Source organism: Paramisgurnus dabryanus, chromosome 11 (genome assembly GCF_030506205.2).
Source record: "Paramisgurnus dabryanus chromosome 11, PD_genome_1.1, whole genome shotgun sequence".
Lineage (NCBI taxonomy): Eukaryota > Metazoa > Chordata > Actinopteri > Cypriniformes > Cobitidae > Paramisgurnus > Paramisgurnus dabryanus.
The window spans coordinates 7377615-7395655 of record NC_133347.1 but is presented as its reverse complement, the minus strand read 5'-3'; the positions used below and the strand labels follow the sequence as shown (position 1 = coordinate 7395655).

The 18041-nt window shown below is 36.1% G+C and overlaps 1 protein-coding gene across 1 annotated transcript in view; it reads left to right on the top strand.

The window, feature by feature from the left end:
* Positions 1 to 18041, top strand: part of kcnn1b (potassium intermediate/small conductance calcium-activated channel, subfamily N, member 1b) — a 54588-nt gene that overhangs the window by 16967 nt on the left and 19580 nt on the right. Inside the window, exons 3-7 of the mRNA XM_065248396.2 lie at positions 3614 to 3709; positions 4182 to 4600; positions 13350 to 13491; positions 14400 to 14510; positions 17913 to 18040. Of these exons, the coding sequence (XP_065104468.1) occupies positions 3614 to 3709; positions 4182 to 4600; positions 13350 to 13491; positions 14400 to 14510; positions 17913 to 18040 (896 nt within the window). The remainder of the gene's footprint in view (positions 1 to 3613; positions 3710 to 4181; positions 4601 to 13349; positions 13492 to 14399; positions 14511 to 17912; position 18041) is intronic.

Here is an 18041-nt window from a genome sequence, read left to right as displayed (position 1 = left end):
TGGGTGTATCCAAAGAAGGTCCAGAGGTCCAGATTCAAGAGGCGTGCTTGTTTAGGTGATTTCAAATGTCAACATTGGCTTTCAAAGATCGTGCACCCAACCTTTAATAACTCTTTAACATCAATCAGGTCTCGACCTTTATCTCTCTTAATAACTATTTTAACATCAAGTGAGTCCTGGACTTTATTTTCTAATTCCTGCATGTTTTAAAACCGAACCAAAAGTGGATGTATTTAAGCATTTAGGATGGTACACCTCTCAGAAAACATACAAATAAAGATCATTTTAGAAGTTTGATGACTTAATTTATCCAACAACGTGCTAAGCCTAGGGTCAGAAATTGCGCCTTAATTGATTGTTAATAAAATTTGTGTTGTTAACGTTAACATTAACTCACTTTTTCTCTTATTTAGGGCATATATCTGTTCACTTGAGCCCCGTCAGTCAAATCCATACCGCTTGAGGAATGCCTTAAAAAATTATACTCCGTTCCGCGTTTTAGTTACAGCATTGACTTCCATGCTAGTGCTTCCTTGAATCCATTTCACTTGGCTCATTTAATGCGCTTTTCCATTGCATAGTACCCCACGGTTTAGTTTAGTTTGGGTCGGGTCAGCTCACCTCACTTTGGCGTGGTTAGCTTTTCCATCGAGTTTAGTATCACTTCGGAGTGGGAGGGATTATAGGCGTGTCGTTATATTTGCGCTTTCTACTGCTGTGACATCATACAAGTGAGAGCGCCGTTGTACATTCCCATACATTTATTATTTCTCAGTCCGCCACAAAATTGAAATTGGCCACCACAAATAGATGTTTGCACATCGCGTTTATCACTAACGTTACCTCAGTCTCACATGACAGTTTCTGTTCAAACACCGCGGCGTCAGTCGACGGCGCTCCGCTGAGCCTCATTGAAGTTGCATTAAGCATATAATGCTCGTCGCGAATGTTCCGCCGCAAACTGCAAGTTTGGAAAAAACTGTTATGGTGTCACTGATTCTCAACCTGTGGATGTGTGTTCGTGAGTTTGGGAACTTATAGCAGAGCACAGATGACAACATTTTTGCTCGAGACAGCGCAAGCTAGCCTAGCACAGGTAAAGCTAATCTACATTATAGCGATGACGCTGCAGTGATGATTCTCTCAGACCAATCAGTGATCTACAGTGTTTTCGCGTCACGTTTGGTATCAGCTCGGGTCGCTTGGAACCCCAACCGAGGTGGTACGATAAAAAGTAGCGGGTACTACGTACTGCACCCAATGGAAAAGCTCCCAAAAGTAAGCTGACCCAAACCAAACTAAACTAAACCGTGGGGTACTATGCAATGGAAAAGCACCATTAGAGTCCATATAAATTAGGGTGTTTACACACCTAGTTCAATTGAGCCCTCCAAACACTCTCAGAGCAGTTCAGGATGTATATGTGAACAAAGCAAGTGATCTCAGACCCCCCTAAAAGGACCCAAAAGTGAACCGAACTCAGACCACGTCTGGAGGTGGTCTGAGTACGGTTCGCTTCTGGGTTCTTTTGTGGTTCGATTTCTTTTGGATATGTGAAATCAATGAGGTCCCGGTCCGCTTTGCGTGCCGTTTTGATATTGTGTCAAAATCAACTGCTACACAGAAAGCTGGAGTCTGAGTTCTTATGAAGTTGTAATGTGAACAAGAAATGGTCTGAGTCAGTTCTGAAGAGGACCAAAAAAAGATCTGGGTCCTCTATTGAGTCCACTATATTGAGACAACACCAGAAGGAATGAGGTCACATTCGGCTAGTTCCTTTTCTGGTTCACTTTAAGTGAACTGGGTTTGGTTCTTTTAAAATGAACTATATGTGAAAACACCCTTAAACTCCATTTTGTGTTTTCACTACTTTTGCCACAAACAAGGTAAGCAAAGCTTTTAGTCTATAAAGCATTGTTTAATTAAAGCAGACATATCATGCTTTTAAATCTGTCCTTTTTACATATAAATCATCTATTTGTGGTCTAAGTAAAGCGAAACTGCAATGCTTGGGTCTGAATTCCTCATTATTATAGCCCCACAGGCCCCCTTTCTACCCCTTTTCTGATGTGCATCTGAGAGCAACTCATTTTGGTACTGTCTTTTTAAATGCACGTCATACCCTGCCCCCTCTCCAGGTTGCAGAGGTGACACTCCGTTAAACTCCACCCCGTTCGGCCATTTTTGTAGTTTTATAGCAGAGATACGATTATCTAGCTGCACAGAAACTTTTTATTTACTCGTTATTCACAAAATGTCAACAACGGAAGACTTGTCCATCCAGCCTTATATGTTCGCGCCAGAGTCGGAAACGGACTGAGAGGAAAATGAAGACGACGAACCTGCAGAACAACGTCTTCATATGGAGGTATCGCAATGGTGTGAGGCTGCAGCCTCCGGAGGTCGCATATCTAGGCTGCATACGTCATCAAGACGGTCTTATTTCAGAATATTAACAATTATAAAGTTTACTATTATTCTTAGTTAATCGTAAGTTGTTGTAATATGCTCATGACTTGCAAATGTAATGCTCAGTTAACTTAAACCAGGCTTGATGCCCAAAAGCAATCTCCGCAGGCTGCAGCCTTCGGAGTGAGAAACAGCACTGCTAAACCATGACCACCGTGTACTTTACTTTTTTACTTTAAGTTATAAACTGCTTACCGAAGTGCTCTGCTCGTCGTCTCCAAAGAAAGAAGTAATTGACCCCTCAATCAGACGAAGTCTATCGGCAATTCCTTCTTTATACTGGCGGAGATTGGTGAAGTAGTTATCCTTAAAGTGCCTCGGGCACACAAAAATGACTTTACCCACAGATGTGAGTACATTTCTTACGCTCTCGTAACTTGTGCATCCTTGAGCTTGGACTACAATATCGCAGCGAGAAATATAAAATGGCGGATTGCTCGTAGTGTTGGGCTGGAAGTCGATGTCCTTATTTAGCAGTTCTGCTGCAAATACTGTGACGTAATTGTTCAAAAAACGTAATAGATAATAGAAAAATCAGAACCGGTTGGAAAATATGACCAAAACAGAATATAAAGATATCAACAAAGCACCTGAAGAGACTAATTTCAACTTTTATGTACTTATAAACACTACAAATATACAACAAAATGCATTTAAGAGCCAAGAAAGTGGATTTAGCATGATATGTCTCCTTTAAAAGGCACTAGAATACAAGAAATTACATCTACTACAGTAAATACTCTGGACCCACCCACAATTTTTTTTGCTTTTGACGCCCATGCATCTGGGGCATAACATTTTTGGGGGCTCGTCCAGGATAGCGGGTTCATTTATCAGGTTGAGTGTTTGGTAATTGGGAGACCGGGTGATGACGTCAGCATGCAAAGGCGAAACTGACAAAGATGCTGGCAAAAGGCGGCATAAATAAAATCTATTTATTAATTTTCTGTGATTTCTTTTCTTCGTCTTTCATGTAAAGGTGCTTTGAAACAAATCAATTCATTGTAAAACAGTGCTAAATAAACAAATTTGACTTGACCTGAACTTGCCATACGTGGCAGACATGAGCTTGAGGATCATAAACAGGAATTGAAATAAATACATGTTTTTTAATATTTTTTATGTTTCAATGTCTCCCCTGCAGGAATCCTCATATTCATTTGCACTGAAATGCCTTATTAGCCTCTCCACTGTAATTCTGCTCTGTCTGATCATAATGTACCACGCACGAGAGATTCAGGTAAGCGGTCGAATCAGCATTGGCAACCATAAACAGAGACTGATACAGCACCCTAAAAGATTACACAGGCAGCACTTTTGCCAATTCCTAATGACTTAAAGTAATACCAAAATGAAAACTTGCTGGGGCTTTTATATTTTCCAGAAATCTGTATTCAATGCCCGGACCATTTTGCACCCATCCATTTAAAGGTCTTTATAGAGGGGACACTCATTTTGATTAATGATGGTATTACAAGTGGCTAATAGGAGATGTAATTTAATACAGGGCTGTCAATCAGCTGGTTTGTGAGCATTATTTAATGACTTGGAAGAGTGAACGCATAGACACTTTTATTGGTATACATAGCATATGTTTGTAAACATTCAGATCAGGTCAATTGCCTAGAGTTTGGTCTGGTTTATTGACGTTATGGAAGGGATACACTGATACCCGATTAGCTCCTTAAAATCTTTTTCCTCTCCACCATCAGCTCTTTATGGTGGACAATGGAGCAGACGACTGGCGAATAGCCATGACGTACGAGCGTATCCTCTTCCTTGTGTTGGAGCTTCTGGTGTGTGCCATCCACCCCATTCCTGGTCAGTACGTCTTCACCTGGAACGCCCGTCTGGCCTTTACCTACAGCCCGTCTGTGGCGGTTGCAGATGTGGATATTATCCTCTCCATCCCCATGTTCCTGCGGCTCTACCTGATCGGGAGGGTGATGCTCCTGCACAGTAAGCTGTTTACGGACGCCTCGTCGCGCAGTATTGGAGCCCTTAATAAGATCAACTTTAACACACGCTTTGTCATGAAGACTTTGATGACTATTTGCCCAGGCACGGTCCTGCTGGTCTTCAGTATATCTTCATGGATCATTGCTGCTTGGACTGTGCATGTCTGTGAAAGGTGAGATTTACATTTACCGTAGGAGTTTCTTAACTTAGCCTGGCTTGTTAAAGGAATAGTTTATAAAAAAATGCGTCGTGATTTATTCATGTCATTCTAAAATAAATAAAGGTGTGGATTGGCATGAAAGTAGATGATTTTTTAGGTGAACTGTTCCTTTAAGAATTGTTCATAGCGCTATTTAAAGCAATCCTGGCCTATTTTGTTGCATTTAAAACGTGATCTCGGTGGCAAGCGAATGTGTTTTACATTGTTTACGCTTTTGTTCTGTTTCTCCCACACGGCTGCTTCTGGATAGGGGTTCAAAGTGAGTCCGTACATGCTCTGCAAGGAACGACTATTACTCGGCTCTTAGCTTTCCTGAACCGTGCTAATTGTTCTCATCTGTCTAGATGAGCTATACTGTTGCAAAAAAGCAATCGCATATCTATTGCAAATTGCTGGCGTGCTGGAAATCCCAAATTCTTTTCCTCTCCAAATTGAAATTTTCTTATAAAACGTTGATGATCATGTAGCCTCTTTTAAAGAATTGTGTTCGTTCATTCCTTGGATTTTGGGATTTTCACACACCTGTTCCCATGTGTTCACATGGGCCTCATTAAGTTCATGGCAGACTGTCCTTTTTCCAAAGCGATGTCAAATCTTTGACCATATCTGAATCTCTAAGATATCTTGACCCAGACCTTGGTGAAGACAAGAGGGAAGATTAAGTATGTTGTCATGGCTCTTAGATATAAAGCAAAGCAAAGCAACTTAACATGTCATTGTAAGCCCTTTGGCCAGTTTCTGTGTTCACGCATTAGATTATATGTGCCACATCATCCACCTGCTATTTCTTTATTGCAATGCATTGCACTACAGCAACGGTCCATACTACTGTATGTACTAGCCCAGTGCTTCCCAACCAGCTAAACCTCCATATCAAAGCCAATGGGATAGTTGGAGAGACTATGATTCTGTTAAACTATATTAAACTTCAATAGATTGAAACGATTAAATGCAATTCATCTTGAATTTTAAAAATGTTCAATATTTTCAATATGTTAATACTTCTATTATACAGTCTCAATGATTTGTTGTGGATGAAGAGTTACCTATAAATTGGTCTATGGGGTTACATGAACAAATGGGTCGGGAAACACTGGCAAAGCCCACTGAACCACTGCTTGATGAATGACGTTTTCTGCTCTGTTTTTAGGATAAGATTTAATGGGATGCCATTTTAAACCAGTTAAGCTAAAATAGCATCTTTTGTGTGTGGTTGGCTGTGCTGGTTTGGTAGTTGCATCATTAGCTAACATAATATATTACTATTAGGGCACAGTGACACTAACTCCATATCAGACTTTATTCACCCAATGGAAAGCATATTTAAACTGTCTGGGTCATCTCTTATCCCCTGCATAGTGATTTTCAAGAAAAAAATTCTTAGTATTTTTGTCTTGTTTTCAGTAAAAATATCAAAAAATTCTTAAATTAAGATGCTTTTTCTTGATGAGTAAAACTAACCAAGAAAATAAGTCTAGTTTTAGACCAAAAATATTAAATTTAAGTAATTTTGTGCATAAAACAAGCAAAAAAATCTGCCAATGCATGGGGTAAGAATTTTCCTTGAATTAGTGTTTAAGAAAATTTTCAAGATTTTTTTGCTTACAAACTAGACTTATTTTCTTGGGTCGTTTTGCTCATCAAGAAAAAGCATCTTAATTTCAGAATTTTTAGATATTTTTACTAAAACAAGACAAAAATACTAAGAATTTTTTTTCTTGAATATAATTTTTTGCAGTGCACTCCCAACCTTTTTTTCGTTGTGCCTCCTCTAAGTTCAAATATGACAATCTGATCCCGCAACCTAACCCTCTACATCTATCTTTCATTTTTCTGTTATGTTGACAAGCATGGAGCGAGCAAAATTGAAATAATTATTTTACACAGGATAATATTATAACTACCCTTTTTTACCATATATATTTTTTAAACTTTTTAAAATGTGTTTAAAAAAATATTAGTATTTATTTATTATTTGACCTCAAAGCATATCTGATCCCACCTCCATGTGAACCCTGGCGCCTGGACCCCACACTGCAAAAAATTATTTTCAAGTTAGTATTCTTAGTATTTTTGTCTTGTTTTCAGTAAAAATATATAAAAATTATTTTTCTTGATGAGCAAAACGACCCAAGAAAATAAGTCTAGTTTTTAAACCAAAAATATCAAATTAAAGTGATTTTGTGCATAAAACAAGCAAAAAAATTTGCCAATGGGGTAAGCAAAAAACCTTGAACATTTTTCTTAAACACTAAATTCAGACTTCCTCATCAAGAAAAAGCATCTTAATTTAACAATTTTTAGATATTTTTACTGAAAACAAGACAAAAATACTAAGATTTTTGCAATGTGGGAACCACTTCTCTAGAAGACAAAATAGTACCCCACGTTTTGGTTTTGGATCGGGTCAGCTTACTTTTGGGGACTTTTCACTGGGTGCAGTACGTAGTACCCGTTACTTTTTTACTACCACCTCGGCTGGGGTTCCAAGCGACACGAGCTGATACCAAAACGTGACCCAAAACACTGTAGATCACTGATTGGTCTGAGAGAATCGTTACTACCAGCGTCATCATCGCTATAATGTAAAAGATTAGCTTTACCTTCATGCTAGCTTACGCTGTCTCGAGTAAACCTGTTGTCATCTCTGCTTTGCTGTAAGTTCCCAAACTCCATTTTAGCGATGATAAACCCACACACAGCAAAAAATGACTTTCTTAATTAGTATTTTTGTCTTGTTTTAAGTAGAAATACTTAAAGGTGACATAGAATGATTGAACGGGGTATTTATCCTTGTTCTTTGATGTGACATGTATACAAACATTTTTTTGTTTAGGTCTGTAATGCCTTAGAAGCTTCCTAAAAACCTCTCTCAGATAGCTCTATTACGGTGGGGGATTTTAAACAAGTGGTTTTGCACCTATTTGGCTCCCCCTACTGGCTTAACTTGCAATCTCATTACTAATTGGCTGACTTTGCTGCCACTCAAAAAATGTAGCCAATTATTTTAAAGTGGAGGGGCAGTGAGATGCCTGTGATGTCATAAGCATCAGTTTTTCAGATTGGGCCGTTTTCTGGCTGACATTTCTAAAAGAGGAATTTCTATGAGACTGAGATGTTTAGCATGTCTAGCACTTTTTGTATGTTCGTGAATGCAGGTAGACTACCATTATTTAACAAAGACAAGGTAAAATGGTTTTTCATTCTCTGTCCCCTTTAAAAATTGTTAAATCAAGATGTATTTTCTTGATGAGCAAATGGCATCAAACCTTTATTTTTAAAAGTGAATTAAATTAGATGTGTCTGTAACTTGCTCATTACAGACAGTGATTCATGATATATCTGTAATGTTTTATAAGCTATCTTTCAAAATATTTAGGTATTGGAATGAGAGGTGTACAAATATGATTGTTAAGCATTATGTTCATACCCTCTAAACTTTTTGTTTGCTTGCTTTGTCACTTACGTTTTTCTTTCTGTGCATTGATTGGCTATAAAGAATAATACGACTCCCAGACAAGCACCATTGCTGATTTAAAGAGTAACTAAACCCCTGGTCAGAGCCTGACTCCGCCCACTGGCAATATTTGAAAAATGCAAGAAAAGTGGGCAGATCCCAAGGAGATAGAGGGGACGAACTAAGTGAGTGGTGAGATCGTAACAAGGGCGTGGTGAGCTTGAACCTGCTTACGTCACGAGTCATTTTTTGGACCCAACATCCAATAGAAAAATTCAACTGCAGTAGCCACCGTTCAACCCGAAGAGGGCAGCACTCAGACGTTTTTACACCATATATTGTATTATTGAAACACTTTATATCCAAATGTCAAAAAACTTACTAAAATCAATGAACAGCACTAATAAAGCATCATTCTTACAGATTATTAACTAAAAAAAGTTGGTTTAGGGTTTAGTTACTCTTTAACATGCCGAATCGTAAAAAAGGTGACGTGACTTATTTCAGATGACGTGCAAAACCTGCCATTGGCTTGGTGTATACCCAGCTTTAAAGGGCACCTATTATCGCATTTTTACAAGATGTATTACACGTCTCAGGTGTGCCCAGAATGTGTCTGTGAAGTTTCAGCTCAAAATGCCCCTCAGATCATTTATTATACTGTAGCATGTCCAAAATGCCCTTATTTGTGTGGGAGCAAAAACGCGCTGTTTTGAACCTTTAAATGCAAATGAGCTACAACTTTGTACTTCTTTACAAACAGACAGTGCACAATTTTAGTTAAAATGGATCTGATTAATACAGTTTGAGACAATAGTATCTTGTAGACAGAGTCCACCAACCCCTCACCCACTGAGGGTGGAAACTATGGTAATGCGGGACTGTAAGTGGGCGGGGCTTTATCAATGTGACCTCACATTGATAAGAGAATCAAAACTGCATGTCTAATGAGACTGCTTTGGTTTAATGAAGATTAAAAAACAAGGAGCGGGTGGATTTTTTCATCATATGGTGGTTGTGTTCACACACTGCCAACACACATTTTGTCCAAAAGTAAATTTTCCATAATAGGTGCCCTTTAAACTGCCATGGACTCCATGAGTTTGTGAAAAACCTGATGATCCATGTTATCTCAGCATGATGTGAAAATGTTCCAATAAACATTTTGTATGCTTCAGTGGATGTCAAAAGAATTGACCTTTTGCAGAAAAGTTAGTTAAAGAAGTTAGAGGAATTAACATGGTTCATGTAACTCACTGTGTATTCAGTTTACAGTTCCTAACCCCATTGGCAAGTTGTCTTTGTTGTTTGCTTGTTTAATGCTTAAACTTACCGTTCGATTGTTACTTTTTTAATAATCGCTTCTCAAGTCAACTTATCCCTTAAATGGTTAATATCTTAGGTATTTTATTTAAGACTGACTGAGTATTTTTTGAACACCAATTAAGCTAATGTGCGGGTCAGGTGTCTATAAAAGTATTTCTTTCTATAATCGCTTGTCTTTCGTGGATGACTATTGGAAAAGCGGTGAAGTGCTTTATCAGCACCTTTGGCACCCTCCGAGACTCTATTTTTCTTTTATTTGCCCCTAAATGGCCACAGTTACTCTCCAACTTTAAATCATTTGTCGGCCGGCAAGTCGACAGGCCTCATTTAATAGCACTCAAGCTAATGAGTCTTCAGTTAAATTCATGGGCAGAGAAGCTAGACACTCACTGATTGATTCATTTGCAGATAAATGTAGAGTTACTCTATAGTCAGCACATGGACATATTGGACTTGAGGCCGAGAGAAGATCTCATTCTGAAGCTTTGACATCATCATTAGTTTTGTTTTAGTATTCTTTGTATTTATTTAAGAGTGTTGTCTGGGCAAAGGTAATTGAGCGCAGTCGGGTTCCGGAAGTTTAAATATATTTCATTTCCAAGGAAATTAATATTTAACTATAACTAGATCTACCGTGAGCTCTGAGGTTTATAACTGATGGGATGTTTTCTAGTCATGTTTATAGTGACTATCCTCATGTGAAGAATATTTCAGTCACTATGGAAAACATGAATAATAAAATACTTTAAGAAACCCCTGGCTTAAAAGTGGACGAGTATTGTTCTGTATATTAAATGTATTTTTTATTTATTTACAACTTTTTTTTTTAAAAAGCATCAACATACTGTAGATGGTATGTTGTTCCTCTACAAAATGTATAATGGTAACTACCATACTGTAGTTTACATCAAAATACCAACACTGCAAAAAATGATTTTCAAGAAAATATCTAAAAATTCTTAAATTAAGATGCTTTTTCTTGATGAGCAAAACGACCCAAGAAAATAAATCTAGTTTTTAGACCAAAAATATAAACTTAAATTAAATTAGTGCTTAAAACAAGCAAAAAATCTGCCAATGGAATTAAAACAATTCTTGAAATAAGTTTACTTTTTCCAGAAACACTTAATTCAAGAAAAAAAATTCTAATTCAATTTGCAGATGTTTTTGCTTGTTTTAAGCACAAATTTGCTTTAATTTTATATTTTTTGTCTAAAAACTAGACTTATTTTCTTGGGTCATTTTGCTCATCAAACTACATCTTAATTTAAGAATTTTTTTATATTTTTACTGAAAACAAGATAAAAATACTAAGTAAGAAATTAATTTTTGCAGTGTACACTGCAAAAAATGATTTTCAAGAAAACATTTTCTTAGTATTTTTGTCTTGTTTTCAGTAAAAATATCAAAAAAATCTTAGATGCTTTTACTTGAGGAGCAAAACGACCCAGGAAAATAAGTCTAATTTTTAGACCAAAAAGATCAAATTTAAGTGAATTTGTGCATAAAACAAGCAAAACAAATCTGCCAATGGGGTAAGCAAATTTTTCTTGAATTTTTCTTGAATTTTTCTTGAATTTTCTTGAGTTTAAGATTTTTTTGCTTGGTCGTTTGGCTTATCAAGAAAAAGCATCTTAATTTAAGAATTTTTAGATATTTTTACTGAAAACAAGACAAAAATACAAAGATTTTTTCTTAAATCATTTTTTGCAGTCAAATGAAAGGTATAGTTCACTTACAAACTAAAATTCTATTTTGTCACTTTTTTTACTATGTAAGTCAATGGTGCCCCAGATCTCCTTGGTTACAAGCATTATTCAAAATATCTGCAGCAGAACAAAAACATTATACAGGTTTGGAACAACATGAGGGTGAGTTAATGATGACCAAACTGATCTGGGGCACCATTGACTTCCATAGTACTATTCTTCCTACTGTGAAAGTCAATGGTGCCCTAAATCTGCTTGGTTACAAACATGTTTCAGAATATCTTCCTTTGTGTTCAGCGGAAGAGATTTATACAGTTTTGGAACAACTTCAGAGTGAGTAAATGATGACAGAACTTTCATTTATGGGTGAACTATCCCTTTAATATGGCAGAAACTACAGTCACAGTACATTTTTGTAAGGGTTGAATCTATGTTTTGCGAAATATACGAATGGGATAAGGCTACAGTGTCTTGTTGAAGTTGACTGCGTGACCGCACTTATATGGCCCGTACTCTCGGTGCAGTGCATTATCTGAGCCCATGGCAGCTTTGGATTTAGTTACAGTGCCAGCATGTTTAATCCATATAGGCTCTTTATGCTTGTCTAATGGATCGTGACTCCCACAATAGTTTTACACAGACTCATTCTCCACACCAGACCGAGCTGGAACACAGAGAGAACAAGAGTGAGCCATTTAACAGGCACTGGCTGCCCTCTTGCTCCCAAAAAGAGAATATGGACATCACTCCTTTGAATTACACACACAAAGGCACCTTGATTTATATTTGGGTGTCTGCCTTTTATCCAGTGCAGTTAGGCCTGAATATTGATATATGCTGCTGGATTCAATACTTATTGATATTGCACTTTAAGTCGCCTTGAAGATTACCCTTCAATGTAATTGGGCTTTTCAAATGACCCCTAATGTAAAGTCTGCCTTGTCATTGATTCGGATGGATCTTTCTTTATATTCTGAGCGGTAGAACAGTGTCAATGATTAGACAATTTGTGTATAATTCATTTGACTGGATTATAATTTAGTTTTGATGAAAATCTGTGAAGTTGGAATCAGCAATATTTATTAATTATCTGCATTGCATTTTTCGCATTTATGAATTTGGCAGACACTTTTATTCAAAGCAACTTACAGTGCATTACAAGGTAAACATTTGATCAGTATGTGTATGCCTTGGGATTGAACCTATGACCTTTGCACGGCTAATGCAATGCTTGAGTTACACAGTTATCCTATTTGAAGTCTTTAAAAATCAATTGAATAGTTTTTATTTAAGGGAATTTGGGTACATTTAAAGACTTATTTTAAAGGTGCACTGTGTAACTTTTAGAAGGATCTCTTGATAGAAATGCTATATGATATATATAACTATATATTTTCTTTTGTGTATACACTGTAGACCTTACATATTGAACTGTATTGTTTTTATTACCCTAGAATGAGTCGTTTTTATCTACATTTACATGGAAGTCGTTGTTTTGCACACCCATGTTTCTACAGTAGCCCTAAATGGACAAACTGCTCTACAAAGCATGTTTCGTCACTATGTTGTCTTAGAAGATAACATGTTTGTCGTGTGGCAGCCACCGTAGCTTCTCTATGCATATCGAAAGGGAGTGGTGAGCTGTGGACTTAGTCGTTGGTTGCAGTTCGCAATCTCACTGATAGATGCCACTAAAACCTACACAGTGGACCTTTAAGTTTAAAGGGGACATGTCATGAAAATCAGACGTTTTTCATGTTTAAGTGCTATAATTGGGTCCCCAGTGCTTCTTTCAATCTAGAAAATATGAAAAAGATCAACCAAGTAACTTAGTTTTGGTAAACCTTTCTCTGCAAGCATGTGTAAAAACAGGTCACCCCTTGTGATGTCAGAAGGGGATAATACCGCCCCTTAATCTGCACCATCCAACCACAGCACTGCAATTTAATGCAGAGATCATCTCATTCGCATTTTAAAGGACACACCCAAAAACGGCACATTTTTGCTCACACCACAAAGTGGCGATTTTAACATGATATAATAAATTATCTATATGGTATTTAGTGCTCTAACTTCACATACGTACTCTGGGGACACCAAAGATTTATATGACATCTTTAAAAAGTCTTGTGAAATGTCCCCTTTAAATATTCATCAAACATTTTATTAAATTAATACAAATAAATTTTTTGTCATTTTATTTTGTCAGATACCACGATAAAGGGCAAGTCACCAGTAACTTTTTGGGAGCCATGTGGTTGATATCCATTACCTTCCTGTCTATTGGTTATGGAGATATGGTGCCTAACACTTACTGTGGAAAGGGAGTCTGTCTTCTTACTGGAATCATGGTGCGTATCTTCTTTATCCTTCTTAACCCCTTGTAAACATTCGATAAAAGTGACCATGTCTGTGTAATCCAGGCTCAAGTCTCATAATCTAAATATAAGATTTGGAGCATCAAAGTTTGATTTCAATCTTTGACATGATCTCACTGCAAAAATGATTTTCAAGAAAAAAAATCTTAGTATTTTTGTCTTGTGTTCAGTAAAAATGTCTAAATAAATATCTAAGATGCTTTTTCTTGATAAGCAAAATTACCCAAGAAAATAAGTCTAGTTTTTAGACCAAAAATATCAAATTTAAGTGATTTTGTGCATAAAACAAGCAAAAAAATCTGCCAATAGGGTAAGCAAATTTTTCTTGAATTTTTCTTGAATTTAGTGTTTAAGAAAAATTTTCAAGATTTTTGCTTACCCCATTGGCAGATTTTTTGCTTGTTTTATCCACAAAATCACTTAAATTTGATATTTTTGGTCCTAAAACTAGACTTATTTTCCTGGGTCGTTTTGCTCATTAAGAAAAAGCATCTTATTTTAAGAATTTTTAGATATTTCTACTGAAAACAAGACAAAAATACTAAGTAAGAAAGTCATTTTTTGCAGTTTACTCAGTCAATATTATAGATATCCAAGTTATATTATTCTTTACGTCATGTAGGATGATTTTATGTAGAAAACCATAAGTCTTTAACTGTTTTTTCACAGACTAGGTTCAATATTATATGAAATATGGTATGATTGGCTGTATCTGTGCATCTATTCGCACAGACAGCGTTTTCCTCAGCGCCTGTTGCTAGTAAACGTTTCCGACGTTAATCAAATGTCATCATGCTATAAAACATGTTTATCTTTTTTGAAGCTTTCATTCAAGCGTTCTCTTTAGATTGGTAATGTCTCTTTTAAAAATTTGTTTACAGGGGGCCGGCTGTACTGCACTAGTGGTAGCTGTCGTAGCCAGAAAGCTAGAGCTCACCAAGGCTGAAAAGCATGTCCACAACTTCATGATGGATACTCAACTCTGCAAAAGAGTAAGTATGCTTTAATGTACAGAGTCAATTAACATTGTTGACATCATGATGCATGTAGTTCTTTAAGCAATTAGGCAGTGTAAGTTTAAATGATAAAATCTATGTAAAACACAGCAGGTCAATTGACCGCTTCAGGCACTTAAAGCCAAATGTTGATGCTGCATTAGCAATGGAAACTGGCAAACATTCCTTTTTTGATGACAAAACCTGGCAAGCTTAGCTTAACCATAAAGTATCTCTAGTTCACTAAAACTTTGGGTCTACAACTAGTATCACTTTTCTAAATGTATGCTGGATTTCAGGTGAATTCACTGCTAAAGTTTCTAACACTGCAGAGATTTTTTGTGTTTTTGTCTTGTTTTCCATTACAAATATCTAAAAATGTATTTGTGACCCTGGACCACAAAACTAGTCATAAGTAGCACGGGTACTGTATATGTGAAGAGTTTGGTTCCAAAATGCAATAAATCCATTTTGACTAATTTTGGTAAAAATGTGTTTTCTAAACCAATTAAGTGACAAGATGAAAAACATTTTTTTTGTTTAAAACTTTTATAGCATCTTTAGGTTATAATAAAATAAAAACTTTTTTTTCAAAATTCTATAAATCTATTGAATCAATATATAAATGTGCATTCATCTTTGCCATGTTATATTCATTTAGTTGACTAGTGGTATCACCGATTAAAAATAAACATTAATGGTAGTAATCTAAACACTTACTTTGTCATATTAAGAACACTGTCATTGTTGCTGTCATCATTGGGACGTCATCACTGAACTTTTTTGACAGCGATCAGCTGTAAAATGGTTTGGTTCTGCTCAATTTTTGTTGACTTCGCGTAAAATAATGGAAAGTTTTTCATAAGATGCTGTCGGGAGAACAAGCAACAGCTGGCATTTTTCGTTTACCCATGTGCCTCTCAGGTAAATTATTTGAATTTGATGGTTTACGTTTCTTCCCTGCCACAAAAAAAACCACCACAGGTTTATCAATGCCATAAAAAGTATTATTTTGTTTTTGTTTTGTTTGATCACGAAGTACAAAGTAGATGAGGAAAACTAGGATTCTGTGTGTATTCAAAGCGCCGCCATTAATGTTTATAATGCGTGGAATGGTGTGCTGTGATTGGTTAAGCAGATTTATTGCATTCTGCAGAGAAGGAGGAGTTGCGTTTGTCGCCGTTTGGAAAAAAGGGATAAAAGATGACAGAATAGCACGAATATTAGATTTTGTGTTACAAGAAGAAATGACTTTTTAATACTGACCTGATAAAATACTGATTTTGGTGATAACTGTTAACTTTATTGCATTTTGGAACCAAACTCTTCATTTGTAGCAATAACCAACAATACATTGAATGGGTGAAATTTTTCTTTTGTCCCAAAAATCATTAGGATATTAAAGGACAAGTTCGGTATTTTACACTTAAAGCCCTGTTTTCAGATTGTTTATGGTGAAATAGAACGGTTTTGACTGAAATTTGGACATATGCGGCTGCCCCGAGAATTTTTGGGTGTTTGTGTTTCAGCTCCTACCTTTACAATGGGTTTAATGGTGCACTGGAACAATCCTTCCTAAAATGCATTAAACTTTCGTTTCTAAAGACGTGAAACTCACCGAGTGGTCAGGGGTGTTCACTGATATGCTCACACAAAAATTGCTGCAAAATACGCATTCCAACAGGTTTTATCGTAGTTTTTGCCAACTCCATTGACTTGTATTAGTTGTGCTGTGAGGTACGGTATTACTCCGCGCCGGGAACTTTGTTTCCATTCTTGCAATTGGCAAAAGCGGATTAGCGCCACCACCTGGGCTGGAGTGTTTATTATTCAAGAATGTACAGGTGTGAGGCGTTTGGAAAAATAGGTCCACAAGTTAACAATGAATGCTAAAACAACTGTTGGAAAGCATCTTTTGCAGCGATTTTTGTGTGAGCATATCAGTGAACACCCCAGACCACTCGGTGAGTTTTACGTCTTTGTAAACGAAAGTTTAATGCATTTTAGGAAGGATTGTTCCAGTGCACCATTAAACCCATTGTAAAGATAGGAGCTGAAACACAAACACGCGAAAATTCTCGGGGCAGCCGCATATGTCGAAATTTCAGTCAAAACCGTTCTATTTCATCATAAACAATCTGAAAACAGGGCTTTAAGTGTAAAATACCGAACTTGTCCTTTAACTAAAGATCATGCTCCATGAACACATTTTGTAAATTTCCTACCGTAAATATATTTTAAAAAATGTATTAATCATTAGTAATATGTGTTGCTAGGACTTTATTTGGACAACTTCAAAGGTGATTTCTCAATTATTGGAGAATTATTACTCCAGATTTTCAAATCTCGGCCAATTATTGTCCTATCCTAACAAATCACACATCAATGGAAAGCTTATTTATCAGCTTTTAGATGACATATTAATCAATAAAATAAAAAAAAACTTGTGACTGGTTTTGTGGTCCAGGGTGACATTTATGTATTTGGCAAATACTTAATATGAGATATATTTAATTAAATTATTATATGTACTTAAAAAGCAAACTGAACCTAGATCAATAAGTCTTGTGTTCTGAATAAATTATATAAACATTTAAGTGAGTTTACACTTAAAACAAGAAAAAACAATCTGCTGATGCGCTATGAAACATAAACTGGAATTAGGACTTAAAGGCAGGATAGGCAGTAATTATCTAAAATTTTTATTCTCTCTTTTTCAGAGTACTTACATTTTACTTATGTATTGATATATAAAGACAGTTTAAACAAATTTGTAAAAAAGTTTTTTAGATAATTCCTGCCTACCCTGCCTTTAATAAAAAGATAAAGCTTTATATTTTCGTTACCCTGTTGGCAAATTTTTTTCTTGTTATAAGCACACACTCACCTGATTTTGATCATTTTGTTTAGAAAAATAAGTTTTAATATCTTAGGTTATTTTGGTTCTTATATAAATGTAGCTTTATTTAAGAGTTTTTAGATATTCGGAAAATAAAACAAAAAAAAATATGTTACACATTTTTTTACGATGTCACTGTTACAGTGTTATTATACATTTAAGTACTGAGTAATGTTTAACAACATGCACCTGTGCACTCTGAAAAATAAAGATATGTTATAAAAGTTGTCACTGGGACAGTACCAGTAACTTTTGTACATTCTTGTAACTTTATTTCTGAGATTGTACTTTATTTTTAAGGTAAATGTATTGTTATTAATGTAGTAACTGCATGCAACACGTGTAACAAAGTTATCAAAAACGTGTTAAAAGTATTAAATACATTTTTGCATTCTGTATACTCATATTGGCCCCAACCAAATTTGGATATTTTAAAAACAACATAAATTGTATTTAATTTGTTTATGTAAGAGATCTGTTCTTTGGACTTTTGCTGGCAGGTTAAAAACACGGCTGCTAATGTACTCAGGGAAACATGGCTAATCTACAAACATACTAAACTCGTGAAGAAGATTGACCATGCCAAGGTCCGAAAACATCAGCGCAAGTTTCTTCAGGCCATCCATCAG